The 22,338-nt window shown below is 43.0% G+C and overlaps 1 protein-coding gene across 3 annotated transcripts; it reads left to right on the top strand.

Annotated features, from left to right (window-relative positions):
* Positions 1-7,180: 7,180 nt before the first annotated feature.
* LOC310926800 (casein kinase I-like) lies at positions 7,181-20,850 on the top strand (the record flags this gene model as incomplete). Of its 3 annotated transcripts, none has more annotated exons than XM_083888991.1 (11): positions 7,181-7,489; positions 7,571-7,640; positions 8,327-8,475; positions 8,568-8,802; positions 12,835-12,920; positions 13,130-13,214; positions 13,398-13,546; positions 14,156-14,236; positions 15,703-15,804; positions 18,774-18,880; positions 19,952-20,850. In XM_083888991.1, the coding sequence occupies 11 exons, from the start codon at positions 7,181-7,183 to the stop codon at positions 20,004-20,006; spliced, it is 1,428 nt and encodes a 475-aa protein (XP_083745117.1). In that variant the 3' UTR covers positions 20,007-20,850. The 3 variants fall into 3 exon arrangements, with proteins under 3 accessions (XP_083745117.1, XP_083745118.1, XP_083745119.1); XM_083888993.1 differs by having other exon boundaries at positions 7,305-7,489; positions 13,401-13,546; XM_083888992.1 differs by lacking the exon at positions 15,703-15,804.
* Positions 20,851-22,338: the final 1,488 nt, after the last annotated feature.

Genomic DNA, 22,338 nt, shown 5'->3' on the forward strand with positions numbered 1-22,338 from the left:
AATAATCACCAAAGACGCTGTGTCGTCGATTTAAATAAAGTTGATTTATCCAGATTAGGTCATCAAAAAATGTCATTGAGTATCTTTTGAGTGAATAAACAGAAACAAATGGAGAATAAAATGTAAATGTAAAAAAAAAAAGTTACTTTAATTTAAAATTAACTTTTCTTGTTTTTACGTTATACGTTTTCACAGTGAATAAATGTAATTGAAAATAACCTGGTCACTAATTTATTTTATTTATTTATTTATTTATTTAACGGGAAAACTCGCTTTTTGGGCCGCATGAGTATTTTTTGTTGCAGTACCACGAGTGGCCACCATGTCAAATGGTCTTGTGCAGAGGGGGCGGTGCTCTATCCAGTTCTGATCATACGTCCACGGTGCGTGCTCCGAGCTCCCGTCGCTATTCTCGAAACCACTTTGCGCCCACGATCCTCACTCCGCAGCGCTCATCCTCGACCCGTCTACGCGGATTGCGTTGCCGTCCGTCAGCAGCGAGGCTTCTCAGCTGGTTAGCAAAAACATCCACAGAAGAAGAGACGAGCAGGAAAACGACACGAAAAGAAAAACGCGAACTCTTTCTCTCTCAAACACGAAATAGCGATCGGAGTGAAGTCTGTTAAGGTAAGTAATCTCATTTGTTTTGCGCGTATGTTAGTTATACTAACCGGCTATGTTTATGAATGACTGGTGTGAGTGTGTGCCAAAATTCAGCGTTAGCCAACATTTGCTAAGTTAGCTCGCAGGCTAGCGCCTACCAGCCTGCGTCTAGCTGCGACCATGGAGGCTAATTAACGCTAGCCGTTTTTTTATGACACGCCAGCGACCTTGTTTTAAGTTGTCCGTTGCCATTTTTTAAAACTACTTTTGACGCGTTACTCGGCGCCACGTGTTGCTATGGTGTCTCCACTTGGTTCAAAATAGTTTCATTGAAGCTAATGTTATTAATTGGGGCCAAACACGCTCAAACTACTGTGGCCTCAGCCCAACTTCCTGCGTTAGCTAGCCTGGTTGCTAGTTTGACGTTCTTCACTGGAATTGCGTTATGTACGATTTTCTACAACAAAGTAGCAGCAAACGTCACCAGCGTTTACATGCGTGTAAATAAAATAATCCGATTGAACAATCGCCTCTGGCCGACTGTGAAATGCTGCTACAGCAGTCGCACAGAGTTAGCTCGCGGCTAGCTGCCGTGTAGCCTCTCTCAGGCTCATCAGAAGCGTTCGCGTCTACCGTGTGAACCACCGGTGACAGTTTGCGCACAAAGCCGCGGTGTTCGCAGTGTGCTGCGGTGGACTTTGGGGCGTCCGTGTCTCGAGATAGAGGCAGGTGGATCATTTTGTGTGTGGGTGGTTGAGACAAGGCCGTGTGGACACCGTTAGCTTGTGCTGTGCCCCCCCCCTCAACATCTTAAACGGTGCACTGCCTCACGAAAAGGTCTTGTTATGAACAAAGTCTTCTTATTGACTGTAGAGGATTTAGTTCCCTAATGTGTCGCCAGTAGTTAACCCCGTTAGGGTGTAATGTGCCAGTTATACGCTTAATAACATGGTCTGAGAGAGGGTTATATTAAAGAGTGTATACTTAAAGCTCATACACAGATTTCTGTCCCAATCTTGTCCTTCGTGGGTGCTGATTTTAGGCTGATTTGAACACATTATCTGGCTAAGTTATCCTATACTGCAAGGCTTTTCAACTTAAGAACAGGCCCGTTAACCCATGTGTAATGAATGTATTATTAAAAAGCCAATAAAACCGTAGCTTTGCTTATTTCTGGCACTTGTTATTTCTGATACTTTGCGTCCCCTTTTTGGCAAACACTAGTACAGCTGTAATTGTAGGCGGCTTATGTAGAATATTTTGCAATATGAGCACAACTGTAGCAATTGCACCTGAATATTATTGGAACTGTTACTTGTATTTCTGCAAAAATAGCCCATTGTGGCCATTGCATCTTATTGTTGGTTATATTGTTACCTCAAAAGAGCCAATTGTGACTGTTATACCCAAATGGTGGTGGTACTGTAACCTTTGTGCACTATATGCATATTGTATTGTAGCTGAATGTTGGTGGTTTTGTTACTTAAATAATTGATTTTACAACATTTTGTAACTATTTCTATCCGTTTACTGTACATGCAACATGTAAAATAGTAGTACAGGGGTTGACCGGCCCACTCGCTGGACGGCCTTCTGAAAAGCCGGCCCTCCGGAGATTTTAGTTGCATAGCCCTGCTATAGTGTGAGGGGTTTAAAATTTTTTATCAAACACGACTGATATTTCTAACTGCACAGCGATTAGGGGACTGAGCAGAACGTCACTAGAACCAATGACAGCGATCATCTTCTCAACCATTGCGTTTCTTAGCACAAAACATCGCACACACAGCAGTCTGCTTTCATGTGTGTTTATATTCTGAAGTTGCGTTAAATCGTGCAGGTTTCGTGGACACAGACGTATCTCGGGGCTAGCCATTTTTCGCAATACCAGTCGATAATCGATGATCTTTCCACGTGCGATATACGATCGATTGATGCACCACGGCAAATGAGATGCCCCGTCCATGTTCAATACATGGATTTTATGCACTTTGTTCTATATACTGTGAACATACATTAAACAGATATTGTGATCGTTATCGTTATCACGATTGTCTTGCGATGTATTGATCGGCACAGAATCACCGTATCGCAACGTTATTGGTATCAAGGTCCATGTCGTATACGGAGGTAACCTGTGATTCACGCCCCAAGTAGCAACATGTCTATGGTTAAAAATTAAACGGTGTGTACGGCTGAATATGAGATATTCTATATGAGAAGATAGCTCTGCTGCAATGACAGTGTTAATGTGTTGATTATTCAGAGACTACAATGGAGTAGCATTGAAGTGTGAACTGAACTGCATTGTTAAAGAGATAGTTGTATGAGGTGTGATACTAAAGGCCACATTATACTTCTCCAACTGCGTGATGCGTTATCCCACTGCGTAACTACGGAGACGACTCCAGCCTTCATACTTCTGCGTCGTGGACGGATACAGGCTGCAATTTCCCGCCAGATCAGTAGGTGTCGCTGCGCAAGGTTGTTGTGCTTTTGGCTACAGCGAGCAATGGCGTCCGAGAGGGAAAGACTGTTGTTGTTGAAACAGTGGCCGTTTCTCACTTTTCTGTGTCACGGAACCCAGTTTTGAGGTGGATAATTTGAGGCGAGAAATTGGCCATTTAGAGTCTAAACATGTAGTTTGTGTATTAGTCTGTAGACGCTCGGTGCGCACTGTAAAGGCCACATTATACACCTCTACGACTGCGTATGCGCTATCCGACTGCGTAACCACGGAGACGACTCGAGCCTTCATACTTCTGCGTCGTGGTGACTGATACGCACTGCAATATGATGTATTTATAGTTTGGCAGCGACGTTGTCGGCGGTGATCAGCTCCGCCTCTGTGGACGCTCGCTGCTCACTGTGAGCCGGCACAGAGCAGCTTAGCTCGGCCTGTCTTGAGGACCAATCGCAGCTCTTGCCGTCTCCGTTGTCCCTTGACGGAGTGAAGGACACTTAAAAAATATTTTGTGCAGTCGGAGACGACGCAGAGACTCTACGATGGACTCTGCGTCGACACAGAGGACTCAGCGTAACCTACGCAGAGCACTTTACGCAGGAGTATAAATTGGGCTTTACACACAGTCGGCCAGTGGGGAAACGAGAAAAAACGTGTTTTAGTCACTTAACTGAAGGTTCACCTAATAAAGTCTCTGTTATTGATGGGATTGCTGCTTTATTTGTAAACTGCTCATTCTCCTAAGTCAGAAAATCTGTGGTTTTTGCTCACAGAGACACAGGAGCTGCTGGTCTACTGCTGTGTGCTGTGATGTAAAATGACTGATTTTTCCCTCCCTGGAATTTGGTGCTGATATTGAGTTTATGTCATGACACAAACGTCAGTATCATTTCAATGAAAGGCTGCCTAATTGCAAGAAATGCATGAACATATCCTTAAAATACACATCCAACTAGTGTAGATTAAATCAGTTATTCCTTGTCTTTCTGCTGCCAGCCCCGGTGTCTGGAACCACACTTTACCAAACCTGAACTATCACATTTGTCATACGGGGTGAGTGCGCGATAATTACCGACGTGAACAAAGTCTATTGTTCTTAGTTCGTATGTGGGGGAAATGCACAGAGGAAGCGTTTTATTAGTTTGTGGTGACGTGTCATCAGGTGGCTGAAGCGGCTCTTTCATGTGTGAAGAGTCGCTGCTCATCAGGCTTCACGCCGAGCTATAGACGCACAAACTGAAAGTAAACAGAGTCGACTCAACAACCGAAGCGCTGTTTGGTACACGATAGAGACACTGTTGTTGTTGTGAGGTTGACAGCACTACTCCTTAGCATTAGCAAAGGCGACACATGCAATTTTTATTACGTTTCCTTAAAATGTGAGCGTATATTATTATGGACATTTAAAATTGGCAGATATTTAATATGTGGTGTTAAAGGCAGCACTCCAAGGTCTCATACTGTCGGTGTTGGTGTGTTCATATCATTTAATCGAGAGCTGGGCACACTGTGCTACTTTTGGAGTTTACGACCAGTGGATTTTATGAATAAATACAAAGAGCAGCACCAACTTACTGTGGCAGGAAGAGGAAAAAAAAAGAAGGACCTTGACTAAAGGAAAAGGGATATGGGAAGAGATTAAGTCAAGGTGGACTGGATGTAAAGGGGAAAGAATGGAGTACAGCGGAAAACTGAGAGGAGAGAAGGAAGGAATCGGAGAAGCCAGGATGAGTGTTATTTTTAGAAGAAGAAGAAGTCAGAAACAGCAGAGAACATGTCATGTCCTCCTGGACCAAGATCTGACGACCAGTATTTCACGTTTACAGAGTCTTGAGATGAGGATTATTTGAGAGAATGCCTTTCCACATTCATCAATACAACAGCAAAACATGGATAATGAGCCCAAATAGCGTTTATCTCTGAGATGATTATTTAAAGACTGAAGCCAAAATCAAAGCTTCAGGACTTACCAACAACACATGACAAAAACTATGGAGAATAACACAATCTTTTTTCTACTCCGTCCTGATGAGTCTGTTTCTGCTGCCGTCACACCCACCACAGTCTCTAAACTGGCTGGTAAAGCAGGAGTTCTAGCAGACTTGGATCAGATTTCCAGCATGCTGGAAATGAGATCGGGAAAAGAGTCGCTGATCCTCTTTTATCGCGTCTTTTAAATATTTCACACTTTGCGACTGCTTATCGCGTTCCGGTCGGGCATCGGAACTTCCTCGACAGTCACCTGAGCTTAACTCGACTGAACATTTATAGGCTCTTGGACACACACGGTAACATCACAAGAAGCTCTTTGGAACACTGTCAAATCACACTGGGTTATTTGGTTTGGCCCTCGCTTTGAGACTTAATGCCAGCTTGAGTGAACGCTGTCATTAAAGTAGAAGCGCTGCTTATTGTACCCACTGCACATACTGTGTACTACTACTACTGGATTAGGCCTGTAAAGTCAAAGTCGACTGGTCGACTAATTGGTCGACACGCTCTGGCTCGACCAAAATTGTGATTGGTCGACTAAATTTTATTTATTTTTTTTATGGTGAATTTCATTAGGAGGAAAGTACCACAAGCAAAGAGGGGTGTTTTACAGCACCCGTGCTTCACAGGTAACAGCCTGTCTTCAGAGAACACCCCCCTTGTTTTCCACTATTTTGGTTTAGTCCAGCCCAGTGGGTTGTTGTCGGTCCGTGGCTCATGAGCGACAGACAGATTAGTGTTGCCAAACATGACCTATCATTTAAAAACGCTAAGCTAAGGTTGCTCTGTCCATTTTGAGTATAAACATATCAGAATTATTAGCATATTTCCCCCCGTCGATTAGTCGATTTTTGGTCGAAATTTCAGGGCTTTAGTCGACCAAGAGTTTCTTTGGTTGATTACATCCCTATACTGGATGTAATGAGATTCGTGTTTTTCAAAGGCTCTGGAATGAATCCCCAGATTTCACAATCACAACATTAAATCCTTACACCACTGACCCTGAGGCGATTGGAACAAACAGCACGAAGTTGCAAATAACCCATGGCGAATTTTGACACGCTGTCACTAGTCACATTAAGAGCAGCGCGATTAAGCAAATACATTAAACAGACATGACTTCACAAGGAGAATGGAAAAGTCAACACTGAAGAAGAGAGTAGAGCTTGTTTGTTGCGGGAGCTTGAACTTAACCATTTCACTGCTTCAGGACAAATTTGAAGATTTGGGCAATCAAAAAAAGTGAATGAAATCACTTGAATTTGATCGATGTTTTGTTTTTTTCTGTTTTTTCAGGTGTTGAAACCTGAAACCTCAGCACACAGCGTTGTTCTCAACCTTCACCTGCTGTTCCACAGGACCAAGCAGTTATGTGACCGATTGTTCTTCAGTGGATGAGTGAAGTGGGCCAGTTCTTGCTCTGAAACCTATGGCAATAAATCACACGGCAACAATATTTGGTCACGACCGAGCTGGACGTACGTTTTGAGAGAATTTTGGGCTTTTTGTTTATTTATTTATTTGTTTGTTTAACCCAACACATTCCTGCTGTCAAAGTCTGCACTGGAGTTGGGTTTATGGATGCCGTGTTGACCAGTCTACTGTCATGTTGGCCTGGTCCGTCTGACCCTGAAGCTAGAGTAGCTTCTCAGTTTCATATAGAATGTTAGCATATGGCTAGATGTGAATGTGTCAGTTAAGACCATTGTCCCCCTCCCATTGATAGCCATCTCTGGCCCCTACAAGGGGGTATAATCTTGCTGGTAGTGGTACCCCCCCTCCCCCCCCTTTACCCCATCATCTTTTCATCCATTCTTTCTTTCGCTCATCCATCCACACAACCAACGATCGTCAACGTTTACTCCATCCCTCACTCTGTTTGGCCCACTTAATCACATTGAAGTATTAAACGCTCTAACTTAAGCTTTATGTCCTTTTGTGTTCATGTCACATCACTTAATTTTAGCTTAAATTGCCACAGCCGGCCACAATTTAAGCCAAACTCCTAGTGTAACAGTTTGGCCAAAGTTTGATTGTGAAGCCTCTTGGCGGTTGTTTTGGTGGTTGCTTTGGTTGCATGGAATCGGCTTAACCGTGGAGAGGCCGGGCTACCACAAACTGATGGACTTTGACAAGCGGGGAGTTGGGGGAGGTGGTGGCGGTGGTGCAGGAGGAGGAGGAGGTGGCGGTGGCGGCGGAGGAGGAGGAGGAGGAGGAGGAGGAGGCAAGGCAGAGACGGAAGAGGCGAAGAGGATGTCGGGGAAGACGGGGAGTCGATCGGGACACAGTGCCCGGGGCACTGGCTCCAACTCTGGGGTTCTCATGGTCGGACCAAACTTCCGGGTAGGAAAGAAGATCGGCTGCGGGAACTTTGGAGAACTGAGACTCGGGAAGAACCTGTACACCAATGAATATGTGGCTATCAAACTGGTAAAAAAAAATCCTCTCTCTGTACAAAATACAACCTCTTCTTGTCTGGATTTGACTTTGAAACAAAATCCTCCTTTGCAGGAGCCAATCAAGTCGCGGGCACCACAGCTCCACCTCGAATATCGCTTCTACAAACAGTTGGGAAGTTCAGGTGAGCAACTGTCTCTTGTCTTTAATTGATGAACGGACACGTGTATCGAGTGGTGCTGTCAACGTTAGCGTACGACGTGTTTCCATGACGACTGAGCGGAAAAAGAACCGCGTGTGACGTCATGTTTACTTGACTCTGGGTTGCTTAAATGAGTCTCTGAACTAACGCTAAACTTTAAAAACAGAGGCACACATACGCAGTACACAGGTACGCTGGTTATTTGTAGCGCCGCTCTTTTTGTTTAATAAACAGACCGCTCCAGTTTGACTGTATGCGCGCTAACGGAGCTAAAAGGAGCTAACTGAGCTAACTGGTAAACGGTGCCTGGGCTCCGGTGTCGAGGCACGTAAATGACGTCATGCGCGTCTATTTCCGGTCAGTTGTCATGGAAACGAGTCATGCGTTAACGCGTTAACCTTTTGCACAGCAGTAGCATCAAGATCATATGCTGTTAAAAAAAAATGTTTTGGGTGGTTTTATTTACTATTGTGGACCACACAATTTGGCTAAAGCTGGTCCACAGGCTTTTGTGGTTATTGCAGTAGTATGGCTGCACTTTCCCTTGAAATACTAGAAAAAGTGCAATACTACTACAGGCCAACATGTAAGGTGATTACTTTATTCAAGAATGTTGCTGCTGTTTGATTCGTATTTCATGGAATCTCTGTCTCCGTCTGTCCATCCAGAGGGTGTCCCCCAGGTCTTTTACTTTGGACCCTGTGGTAAATACAATGCCATGGTTCTAGAACTGCTGGGGCCCAGCTTAGAGGACCTGTTTGACCTCTGTGACCGTACTTTCTCTTTGAAGACCGTACTAATGATAGCCATACAACTGGTAAAGACACACACATACAGTGATGCCACTTCTCCTGGCTATTCTCTGTTCAAAGCATTGTTTTTCACGTTATCCGTGCACTCTTCCCGTAGATAACTCGCATGGAGTTTGTCCACACCAGAAGCCTCATCTATCGGGACGTGAAGCCTGAGAACTTCCTGGTGGGCCGACCCGGCTCCAAGCGACAGCACACCATCCACATCATCGACTTTGGCCTGGCGAAAGAATACATCGACCCAGAGACCAAAAAACACATCCCATACAGAGAACACAAGAGCCTCACTGGAACCGCCAGATACATGAGCATCAATACACATCTGGGGAAAGGTGAGCAGCTCAGCTAGACTCGACTCACGTTATGCTTGTCCATTAGGGATAGTACCCGAGTGTCGTCACTGGAAGAGCCATGAGCACAACGTCCGACGCAAGAAAGCGAACAATGGCCAACTGTAGATCAGTTAAAAACACTCAAACATCCTGAAAACGTGCGTTAATCGACAACATTTAGCAAAGGAAAAGTCTAAAATCTTCAATATTATATAGAGTCTGGTGTGTTTGGTGACAGCTCTGCCTAAAGCTGCCGATCGTGAGCCAAATCGCAACCACTTCACAATAGTCACAGTACGATTATTTTGCAGTATTTAAGTCACAATACGATATTATTACAATATTTAATTCATGATACGATATTATCACGATGTTTAATTCATGATACGACATTATCACGATGTTTAATTCATGATACGACATTATCACGATATTTAATTCATGATATGACATTATCACGATATTTAAGTCACGATACGATATCACAATATTTAAGTCACAATACTATATTATCACAATATTTAATTCATGATACGATATTATCACGATATTTAATTCATGATACGACATTATCACGATATTTAATTCATGATATGATATTATCCCGATATTTAAGTCACAATACGTTATTTTTGAGGTATTTAAGTCACAATACGATATTATCACAATATTTAATTCATGATGCGACATCACAATATTAAATTCATGATATGATATTATCACGATATTTAAGTCACGATACGATATCATGATATTTAAGTCACAATACGATATTATCACAATATTTAATTCATGATACGATATCGCAATATTTAATTCATGATATATTATCACGGTACGATATCACGATATTTAAGTCAAGATACGATATTATCATGATATTTAAGTCACGATACGATGTCGCAATATTTAAGTCACGATACGATATTATTACAACATTAAAGTCTCTATTTAAGTCACAATACAATATTTAAGCCACAATACGATATTATCACAATATTTAAGTCACAATACAATATTATCACAATATTTAAGTCACAATACAATATTATCACAATATTTAAGCCACAATACGATATTGGCGCAATATTTAAGTCACAATACAATATTATCGCAATATTTAAGTCATGATGCGATATCACAATATTAAAGCCTCTATTTAAGCTGTAATGTGATATTATCGCAATATTCAAGATCCGATATCACGATATTTAAAGCGGAACTAGACCGGAAGTTCCTATTATCGCTGTTTTTTTTGGTGTGTATCTGCGTCATTACCTTGTTTATGAAGCCTGACGGTTCGAAACAAACAGTTCAGCCATTGCTGAGAAAGTTGTGTTTTATTGTAATCTCGGGGCTCAACGAGATCACTGAAAATCCCGTTAACGTTACGTAAGCAGCGGTTCTCCTGAACAACCGTTCGTCCTGCTCCGGGCGGTAGTCCGGGCACATCCGGTTGCGTACATTGAACCGCAGAAGAAGAATAACGTCCGTTGTGGAGGTGTTTCACGAGCAACAGTGTCTTCTGACTCTGGGTCTGACTCCGGTTTAAAGTCATAAAGGGACTGCGGCGGGGAGTCGTGACGAAGCTATTTTTAAACACTGTTAAAACAATGTTTTGATAATGAGTAGCAATGCATCCACCGCTCCAGAGAGGGAGCTGCGCTTCTGAGAGCTGATATGATAGATTACGTCACTTCCAGATACCTGGCCAATCACAACACGGGTGGGAAGGCTCTACGCTGGCTGGCCAATCACAACACACTCTGTCTTCTCGGGCGAGATTTATGGCTAAAAATAGCTCGACTGACAAGCGCTTCGAAAAGGACAGATTTCAATCGGCTCGTTTACATCAACTAGGAGGATTTTGACCATAAAAACAACTTAATATATGTAAGTAGACCTCCATAACTCACATATATGTGCAACAGGACCACTCTATGTGACCTTTAAGTCACAATGCAATATTATCACGATATTATAGCCTCTATTTAAGTCACAATGTGTTAATATCATGATATTCAAGATACGATATCAACGATTTCTAAGTCATAATAAGACATCACAACATGTAAGTCACGGAATGATATTATCACACCATTATCACAACGGAAGCACTGAACAAATCTTTAACTTGAGCTCTTTAACTATTCTAATGATTCAGTACACCGTAAATAACTACTTTGCTCGTCGAGGACGTATTACGACGTAGAGGTTAGCGACGTGACTGATACCAAACCGAGTCGTGCTAGAACTGTGTCATGGAAAATCGCCAATAGTCACACTTGGTGTGTTCCACTCTAACCCAAACTTAAAGATCCTCAAGGCCTAATAATCAGAGCAACATAAGGTGTCTGTGAGCACGTGTAGAATGTGGAGCATTATATGAATGCACAGAATGAAGAAGTGTGAGTCGCATCTGAGATTTGAACTGGAAAAGTCTCCAGTAATTATCACCTGCGTGCAAACGTCTACGCTGCGTCGTCGGCTCTGCCGCCTAAATGGTTTGATGATGTGATAATTGATGGTGTGATAATTGCAGCAGTTTCCTTGATTTGCAAAAAGGTCAAGGCAATCAGAGCTTTGCGTGCGTCTATTTTTTGTTGTTGTTTTGATTCATTTTCAACACAAAGGACACAATGGCAGATGCTGCCTATGCCAACTTAAATCAGCCGTGAGGCAGCACAATATCACAAGGGCCCACATCATTTTGAAAACGCCATTAAGCTAAGCTTTTTAGCACATGAGGGTTTTTGGACATGTTTTTCCTCATTTAATGATCCACTCTGCAGTGCAGACTGTGTATTGACTCACTTCTGAGGCTGGATCATTTGTTTTTGTTTTTTTCCCCACAAACAATGTAAAACTCAAACAAATCCCAAAAATGTCTAATCCTGTTTACAATACTGAATAGTTTTGTACTAAATGTTGAACTTAACTGGTTTGTGTGGGAGCAGGCGTTCATATCTAACGCACACAGCCTCCAGCACAACGATTAAGGTCTAAGTGAATGCAGAACATCTTTTCTTTCAAATAGAGTTAGATTTCAGAATTATCCGATGTAATCAGATAAGAGCAGCTGTCGAGCCTCTCATGTGAGCTGTGCTCGTTTCACAGTGAAAATGATATTCACTGCATTTTCTTTATCCGTCAAATTATGGACATTACACGCTCTCTACCACTTTCAAAATAAAAGAACTCCAGACAGATATTGATATATTATATATATATATTATATTATATGTTATATATTATATATTATATATTATATTATCATGATATTTGAGTAACAATACTATATTATCACGATATTTAACCACTTCTTCCCTAACCCTCTTTTTGGACTCCCTGCTCGAAAATGACATGCTGTAAGTTACAATACGATATTTTGGCGATATTTAAGTCACACAACGTTATTATCATGATATTTAAGTCACGATATGAATCGTCATCACAACATAAAAATCTCTATTTAAGTTAAATAATAATAATTTGTTTATTTGTAATCGTATCAGTTAAACTTGTTGTCTCGAAAGCGCTATAATATTATGATATATCACTGTATCGACACTTGTAACTAATAAACAAAAACATATACTGTATCTTTAGGCCTCAGTTCCGTTTTATTCCACACACACACACACACACACACACACACTAGAGTGACTGTATAGTGGACTCCAAACTCTAAACCAAAGTTATGACGACCTCCAGTCAGAACTGTGTCGTCTGAAACGTCCCCATGTAGACGGTGACGCTGCTGTTGATGCCCTGCTGTGTCACTGCAGGCTTTGTTGACATTGTGTAACAGATATTTGGCGCGGCTTGTCTGGACCGACTCGAATGGAAAGTGTGGTGCACTGTGCCTGCCAACGCTGTCTGTCAGTGACAGTGATTTAATTAAAGGTGGTCATGACATTGTCCGCTACTCGCTATTGTTTGACTGTCGACCAGTTCCATTAAAATCCCATCAGTAAATGTCGCTGATCGAGGCCAAACGGTGACGGTGTTTTTATGTTTGTGTTGTTTCAGAGCAAAGCAGACGGGATGACCTGGAGGCTTTAGGCCACATGTTCATGTACTTCCTGCGAGGCAGTCTACCATGGCAGGGATTGAAGGTGAGGCCAGTGTCTATTTATTCAGTCGTATTAAAGTGCAACTAAACCACAATTTTTGTTGTGTTTTCCATTAAAAGTCACACTTTTATTCATCAAAAGAGTTGCAAAATGGCCGCTATCCTTCTCTTTTTGCTTGCTTTCTGGTGTGGAAGTGTCTTTGCGTTATGTTTGCGTTTATCACGTTAATCTGCCCATTGTCTTCTAATCAGGCGGACACTCTGAAAGAGCGCTATCAGAAGATAGGAGACACGAAGCGAGACACGCCGATAGAGGTCCTCTGTGAGAGCTTCCCAGGTTTGTGTACAGACTTCCCAACTGTGCAGTACTGTGATGAAAACACAGCGTTGTATGCGTGTGCATTTGTTGATCCGTTCTCCTCGTCTCTTTCTCTTACATCCGTGGTTTGTATGTGCATGTACGTATGCGTTTGTTTGTTTGTGTGCACATTGTGCTTGTGCGCCTGTGTGTATGTAACAGAAGAGATGGCCACCTACCTGCGGTACGTGCGTCGGCTGGACTTCTTTGAGAAACCGGACTACGACTACCTGAGGAAACTCTTCACGGACCTCTTTGACCGAAACGGATACACCTTTGACTACCAGTATGACTGGACTGGAAAACCACTGGTAAGCAAAAATCACTTGGTCAATAAAAGTGTTTATTTACCTTTGAAATATCAGGGAATTCAAGGGTTTACTGGGTTTAGCGTCATCATGTCCATCTAATATGTATAGAATTGTAGTGCTGGGCACGCTAGCGACGCTAATGACGCTAACGTTAACGCACCACGCGTTTCCATGACGACTGACCGGAAAAAACGCGGGTGACGCCATGTTTACGCGACTCCCGATTGTTAAAACGAGCCTCTAAAGTAACGCTAAACTTTAAAAACAGAGGCACACACAGTACACAGGTTATTTGTTAGCGCTGCTCTTTTCCTTTAATAAACAGACCGCTCCAGTTCGACTGTAGGCGCGCCAACGACGCTAAAGGAGCTAACTGGTAAACGGTGCCTGGACTCCAGTGTCGCTGCACGTAAACATGAGGTTCACGCGCTTCTTTTTCCGGTCAGTCGTCATGGAAACACGTCGTACGTCGACGCCGTTAACGTGCCTACGCTCACTCCACCATCAGTCAAAGCGTATGAGGTCCGTACGAGAAGACATGACGTCACCCCGCGTGATGCTTCTCGTCGCTGATCCCATGTTGACCACATCTTGCCTTCCCACATTTAGCCCACTCCTATTGGTCCAGTGGCCAGCGAGACTCCGCTTCAGACGAGCAACCGAGAGAAGGCGCCGCAGACCAAAAACCAGGTACGCAGACTCTTTCTGGACAAATGTGCGTCATAATCATGTTGGTGTCGCCTCTCACTTTCAGTGCTGCAGTCCAGGGTTCATACCTCCATCGTTAAACTGATGGATGTATTTATTTATTCACTCTGTTAACTCGCAGTGGACGTGTGTTGTTTCACTCCTCAAATACAGAACAGCTTGTACACACTGAGTGTCAGTGACCCCTGCAGGCGGGACACATTTATTGATCCTCTTCATAGGAGGATGGCAGTAGTACCAGTGCAGGAGGAGTGGACGCCATTACCAACAGAACAGCCAAGCTCCACTGAGCACATCATAGATAAAAGCTGTACTGTGTGTGTGTGTGTGTTACAATACACCACATATACATCACAGTGCAGCTCATGGAGCGAGACTTTGTCATCGATCACATTACAACTCAATCAATAGTTGTTATTGTTGATAAGAAGGTGATATCTCCATGAACAGACAAAAAAAATGAGTGCTGGGTACGTTAACGGCGGCTACACGTTTCCGGAAAATGACGCGCGTGACGTCATGTTTACGTGACTCCGGTTTGTTAAAATGAGTCTCTGAAGTAACGCTAAGCTTTAAAAACAGAGGCGCACATATGCAGTTACACAGACACGCTGGTTATTTGTAGCGCTGCTCTTTTCCTTTGATAAACACCAGCGCTCCAGTTCCACTGTAAGTGTGCTAATGGCGCTAAAGGAGCTAATGATCTAATTGGCAAACGGTGGCGCAGCACGTAAACATGACGTCGGGTGCGTCTTTTGTGCTAGCGCCGTTAACCGCCGCTGCCCACCACTAAAAAAAAAAAATTTAATCGATGATCAAAATAGTCAACAATTAATTTAGTAATCGAATAATGATAACAATTCATCGCAGTCTCGTCGCAGCCCTAGTTAGCGTGTGTGGCTGAGCGTTAGCGCCAATTCGTGCCCGACGATGGAATCGCATCCTTTGCATAAAGCTCCAGTGTGCGACCTCTGTCGCCCCCCTGAGGATTTCTGAGTAACTGCGTAACTTATGCCCCACGTGATCTCTTGTGTTCATTCCGTTAACTCCACTGTCCAGGCTACAGCTGTTGTGCAACTTGTGTATTCAGTGATACGTGATCTACGGTCGATTCTACGCGTGGACAAACATTTGTTTTTTTTCTTGGCTAATGAGGTCAAGGGCACTCAGGGACTAAACCACCTCCTTCCCCGTGTGGTCTTTCACTGAAACTGCTCGCTCCAGTGCCCAAACTCCTTCCTTCACCGAATACAGACTCTGTGCTCAGTATTTCTTCTTTTTCTTTTTCCTCCTCGCCACACTGCTGCTGCTCCTCCTCTTCCTGTTTCGGTTCACCTACTTTCCTTCTTTCACCCAACCTCTCCTCTTCCATTTCTCCCGTTCTCCTTCCTCCACCTCCTAAACCCCCCTCGCCGTTGGCTTCTCCCCCCCCTCCCCGTCTCCTCTAGTCTCCAGAGGGGAAAGGCGGTGAGTCCCAGCCCACTCCAATGGCCAATCAAGAGCTGCTGGGCTCCCACCTCACTGCTGATAGGCTGGGCGGGTCTGTCCAGGTACTGAGAGGAGGATTTAGCCGTGCCACCTTCATGTCTGTCTGCATACCTGTCTATCTGTCTGCCTGCATGGCCTTCTCTGTCTCTGCAGCAGCAGCAGAACTGACCTCTGCTCTGTTTGCAGCTTCTGGTTTTTATTGAGCAGCATTAGAAGTCGGTGGTTTGAACTTTAAAACAATGGGACGACATGTGAAGGTGGCTTAGAATCTGTGTGATGTCGACACAGGAGGGTGGGTTTTCTTTCTGTCGGAGGAAGAGTTTGTCGCCACTGCAGTTGGTCAAATTTTGGTTTGTCACGTAAAATCGACGAGTGAGCTACGAGTTGGAGACCTGTGAGTGTGCATGCATAGTTTATATCCATTGAAACAGTCGAGTCAGTTCTTCTAGTTGCAGAGTTCGCTGGTGCTATGGCTAGCGCAAGTCAATGATACAAGTTAGCTTGGCATTAGCAACACTCATACTGACTCCACAGTGCACCAGAGGCAAATCGATTGTAACGGCAGACTATCAATGTACATATCTGTATTGATAGAATAATATTTGTAACAAAACTAATGTCGCATCGCATGAATTTTTGAGGGACTACTTTCTCAGCACTATACTTCCGGCAGCAGAATCAGTCCGCCGCCTCCCGAAGTATGACACACTGCTGCTGCTGAGACATAAATCCTTCAAATTGCAAGGTTGGTTTTATTTCAAACATTGTATTGTATCTATCGATGTACGTCGATAGTCTGCCGTTACAATCGATTTGCTTCTGGTGCACTGTGGAGTCAGTATGAGTGTTTTTAATGCCATGCTAACATGTATCATTGACTTGCGCTAGCCATAGCATCAGTGAACTCGGCAACTAGAAGAACTGAATGAAATTTCTTGAAAATGTCTCCAGACGTCTCCATCACACCGGCTGAGTTGGAAAATAGGTCTTATGTCCAAAATTCCGAACTATCACTTTAATGTAACATTTAATAACAATATTCTGGAACACTGTGAACAGATTTGAACATAAATAAATAAATAACCAAAGATTTCTCTCTTTTCTTTTAACAAAATAATACTGTTGAAAAATACAAAGTATATGATCAATCAGAGTGGGATTTGTCCCCAAAGCATGCTGGGAAGTGTAGTTCTTCATGAGAAGCAGTTTTGTTCCAGTGGAAATAACTTGTTTTGATAAACAGCAAAGGTAAGACAACATTTCTGCTTGTATTTCTTGAAAGTCAGTTGTTGTTTTGCTCTTATTTTAGGGCTGGATCCGTGAATCTTGTTCGTAGAGTGATAAAAATCTGTGAATATTCCGTTGTTTACATAATCACGCTGACGCTCTGGTGCCGCTTTTCAACGTGTGCGCTGGAACGGGTTTTTTCAGCTACTGCAGGTTTGATCCATGTGTGTTTTAACTGTGTTTCCTGAACATAAGAATGGTTTATATGAGCTTTTAGCTGAGTTTCGGACCTTACTGTGGGTATGCAGCATGTCTGTGTTTGTTAAAGTTAGACATGGTTTGATGACGCTGCCCCTGGTAAAGAAGAGATTAACGCGATTAAAAAAACACAACGCTAAAGCGTTGACTGTGATTAATTAATCACAATTAACACGATAATTTGACACCTCTAATAAAAATAAGTTTGGTTGCACTAACGGCTCATATCATGTGGCTGACTAGAAAAATAACTGGGAGTTAGAAAGAGTGTTTCAGGTTTGTGGCTCTGAGTATCGTTACAGTCCTGGTAAAAGGACGCTGAACATTGTGGAGTCACGACTTCCACTAATATTGATGATACTCTTGTGTTGATGCTCTTACTTTTCTTCAAAAACCTAGAACTTTGAACACATTTTTGTGGAGCCCCACACTACGATTATTGGCCATGAGTCATTTTTAATTTGCCTATTTAGTCGACTCAGAAGCCACAAGCGACCCGACTGTCGTCTCTGCTGTTCTGCATGGCAACAGTCGGCCTGTTTGTGTGGAGGCGTGAAAGCTGCTCTGGATGTCGCAGCTCTTTGCTCGTGTCCACGTTACACCGGCAACACTTTGGAAACACTGTTCTTCCTTTTATTTGTAGCAAACGAGGAACGTCTGTAAAATGAAACGGGAGAATGTCAGCGTGTAGAGCTGAAGCGATGACTAAATTAGTCGCTTTTTTTCACGATTAAAACAAGATTTCTGATTGTTTTACCTTAAATGTGAACGTTTTCTTGGTTTCTTTGCTCCACATAACAAAGAAATCATGAATCATTTTGGTTTGTGGACAAAACAAAGACGTTCAAGAACATCATTTCCAGGTTTGACAAACACTGATCGACGTTTTTTAACATTTTCTGACATTTTATGGAACGATTAAACATTATTTGTGGTTCTAGCAGCGTGTTATCTATAAACAGGAGCGATGTTTTCAGATTTTTTTTTGTGCTGTCTGACGTCCTCACGTCCCAGATTAGGGAACCTGTCCAAAGTGACATGAAAGGGGATTGAAATTTCAGATTTAGCTGCCTTACTGTGGACTTGATGCAAATCGATGCAAATCAACGTTTCCATGACGACTGATTGGGAAAAAGACGCGCGCGACGTCATGTTTACGTGCCGTGGCACCGGAGTCCAGGCACCATTTATCACCGTTAGCTGCGTTAGCTCCTTTAGCGACGTTAGAATGCGTACAGTGGAACTGGGGCGGTCTGTTTATTAAAGGAAAAGAGCATCGCTACAAATAACCAGCGTACCTTTGTACTGCGTATGTTTTTAATGCACGTGCACAGGTATAGTTCATAAAAACATCTCTATTTTTTTATGTCTGCCTTCCACACGACTACAGAGTTTTGTTCTTGTTGCTTAAGAGGAGACGTTCACACCAGACCCTAGACAGTGGACGGGAGATTATTTCTGATTCAGAGCTTAACCCGTACGCCCTCCTCTGGACAAAGCTGGTTTGTACTTAGCCCTTTGTCTTTTTCCCACCTCTCACCTCCAGGTTATGAGCTCAACCAATGGGGAGCTGAATACAGATGACCCCACTGCAGGACACTCCAACGCACCAATCACAGCCAACGCCGAAGTGGAAGTGGCTGATGATACCAAGTAAGAACACACACACCAATGTGGTAACTTTGTCTTCTGAATGTCGTCATGCAGCTATATATAATATTTTTGTAATTGAGTATTTAAAAATGTATTTTATTTGTTTTGTTTTTTAAATCAGAATAATCTAAGAATAATCGATTACAAAAATATTCGATAAGCTACTTTAAATCGGCTAATATCAATGTTAGCATTGGCGTTAGCATTGCAACTGGATGCTATCGGCTGAACCATTGAGGTCAGTTGTAGTTTGTACCTTGTTGGCTTCTTGTTTAAGCGTGAAGTGGTTCCACGCTTTGGACGTTTGCTGCCTTGTGCGTCTGCTAAAACGGTCCGTGTGGAACAATGGACGGGAATCAAACGAATCCTCGAGGCAGAGTTTTTGCCTCTGGGGATTTTTTGTAATGGAGTTACTCGAATCACTCGAGTAATCGTTGCAGCCCTAGTTGTCGTCTTCTAACACAAATCTGACATTGAGATAAAACCTGACTTCCTGTTTTACGCTGAATCAGACATCAGCGAAATCAGGAAGTCAACACTGCTGATTTTTATGGCGGGGGGGGGGGTGTATTTCATTGACGACATAACTTAAAGGTGCCATATGTAAGAATTTGGCCAAAAACGGTTTCTACATTGAAATTCAAAATACAGAGATATTTTAGGTTTCGATTTCTGACGTAACTGGCAACTGAGACTCTACTGACTGCAATGATTGGTAGACGGCGGTAGGTGGCGCCACATGGCGCCAAAACATGATTTCAAAACATAAACATGATTTGCAGTCTGCAAATTTTTTTTTTTAATGCAAATATTTTGGCTATTCTTGAGTCTCTGTGACATATTAGGAGGATTTTACGGCCAGTTGCGTTAGATTTATTACATAATGCACCTTTAATTTATATTATAAGTTCATCTGTAACCGAAGAACAGTGTCCACGTGTCAATCTATCAAAATGTTTTTATTCAAAACAATAACCGCAAACTAGGAACTGGAGCTCAGTATACGTCCCTAAAAAAAAAAAAAAGCAGAAGTTTGAATATTGGTGAAATAAAACCTCCCGTGTGTCGCAGGTGCTGCTGTTTCTTCAAGAGGAGGAAGAGGAAAGCTCTCCAGAGACACAAATGAAAGCACCAGATGAGAGAGGGAGAGAGAGAGAGAAGCCCCCGCTCAGTTTTTCCCCCTACCATTTCCTTCTTTTGTGTTTGTCGTCCTCTTCGTGTTCCTTTCTCCTCCTCCGTGCGACCGCACTCGATGGCGACTCGCTGCCAAAGCCAAAGCCAGAAGCTCTGATGTGAGTATCGGTGCCATAGAGAGAACGCCTCGTCCCCCCCCCCCCCCCCCCCCCTCTCTCTGCTCGTGTCACCCCTCGCTATAAAAGACAAATGTGTGCAAAGTAAACTGAATATTTATTTGAAAACACAAACGGCGTTGATGCTGTTCCTACAAAGAATGAGGATGAGGATGGGGGGGGGTGAAAAGAGAGGGGGCAGCGAGTGTTTCCTGGTCAAATAGGAGGACGAGGCGGCGGCGGCGGCGGCGGCGGCGGCGGCGCTTCTACATCCAGTGTGATTGACTGGCTGGATCTTTGCTGTTCCACCCCTGGACTGGAGCTTTAATAAATGAGGACTCTTCATGTATTTATGGGTCACAAACTGACCTGAAACTTGATCACACACACACACACACACTGCTGTGACCACAGACAGACCCCGTGTGGACTCGGCCACGTTTCCTCACAGACTGGCGACCTTCTCCGCTTTGCTTCCTTCCTCACTGACTGGTTCAGAGGAGAAAAACGTGGATTTGTGGAGGAGACGATGAAAGCACAGGACGAGGCCTGTAAGAGACCACACACACACACACACACACACACACACACACACACACGTATGCGAGCACGTAGACACACACTGCACACGGGGCTTGAGCTCAACATCAAGAGACTTCATAGAGAAAATTGTTGCAGCTCTCGCACATAGTTAATAATATTTTTTATTCCCTGGGGGCGGGGGGGGGGGGTGACAGGAAGTGCACAGTGAGCAGCTTGGTCCATTTCCTGTAGCAGACTGGGCTCAGTGTACTCGTCACCGACGACGCGTTCACCCCCTCAGAGGAAAACCTCACAACCACCAGAATCAAAAGTTTAAAAAGAGATGTTTATGTAAAAAAAACAAAAAAACAAACAAAAAAAAAGCTGTTTCCCTCCTTGTTTTAATTTGTAACAAAAAAAAAAGACTGTCTGGAATTTGTTTGTTTGTTTGTTTTTCTCCTGTCTTTTTGAGTTTGTTTTCTAGCTTCTAGTGTGTTCCTCAAAATGTAATTTTTTTTAAAAACAAAATAACTTGTATTTTTAATTTTCTGATGTTTTTTTTTGTTTTTTTTTCCTCTTTGGGTTTGAGGATGGAAAGTCAGATAATGCCATTAAAAAAAACAAACAAAATAAAAAACTGATCTTTATTAAGGGAATCATTGATGCTATTATTATTATTATTATTATTATTTCATCACTGTGTGGTCACACCAGGACAAAACAACTGTCATCGCCTAAAGTGTTTCTTTTTGACATTTACAGATTCATTTTGCGCCATAAACATGTTTTTATATTGTGAATAATATATAAAATGGTATGTCCCTCTGCTGATTTTGACTTACATTTATTACACACAGTATTCCGAAAACTAGATGGAACACAATTATCATTCATTCATTCGATTATTTAATGAATTTAATTGTGATTTTAACGTGTCTAAAACGCTGCTGTTCAAAACGTATACTTGGCCTTTTTGAAACGGTGGTAGAAAGATATTAAGTCAGTAAAAATCAAAAGAAACGACTTCATTTTGGAAACCTTAACCCGAGTACGAGTTTAGTTCTGAGATGTGTGCGCTCCTGTCGCACACAAACGATCTTTGGCTGTCACGTGAGAAGCCTGAAACTCGCGAGACTGCAGCGATTGGCCGAGAAGAGCGAAGGAGGATTCTGATTGGCTCCCCGGACTCTTGCTGCGTCATCTCCGTTATTATTGTTTACATGTGTTTATTTTATTTTTTAAATATGTGTCTTTTAACGTCATTTTTTTCTTCTCGTCTTAACTTGTTTTCTTTCAAACTCCTTTTTTCGACAAAAACAACAACAAAAAACAGGCAGACGAGACGTGGAAGCGGCGGGAAGCTCGGACCGTGTGTGCCCGCTCTGCGGTGCCTCTGTGTCGGCGTGTGTTCGTCCCTTTATCGACGCTCCTCCCGACTCTGACCCAGTGTCTCCTCTTCTGTCAGCTGATGTCGAGCGGAGGACACGCCGGTCGTGAGCGGACATGTCTTAGTGGGAGACGGCAGGAGGAGACACTCTGCGGGGCACCGACAGGGACGTGAAGCGGTGAAAAGGGAAGTGAAAGCGGCAGCAACAGCGGTGTTTCTGTGTGTTTGTGTCAGTCGAGTTTTTGCTGCTTTGTTATTTT

The sequence above is a fragment of the Microchirus variegatus genome (assembly GCF_963457635.1).
Source record: "Microchirus variegatus genome assembly, chromosome: 5".
In the NCBI taxonomy this organism is placed as follows: Eukaryota; Metazoa; Chordata; class Actinopteri; order Pleuronectiformes; family Soleidae; genus Microchirus; species Microchirus variegatus.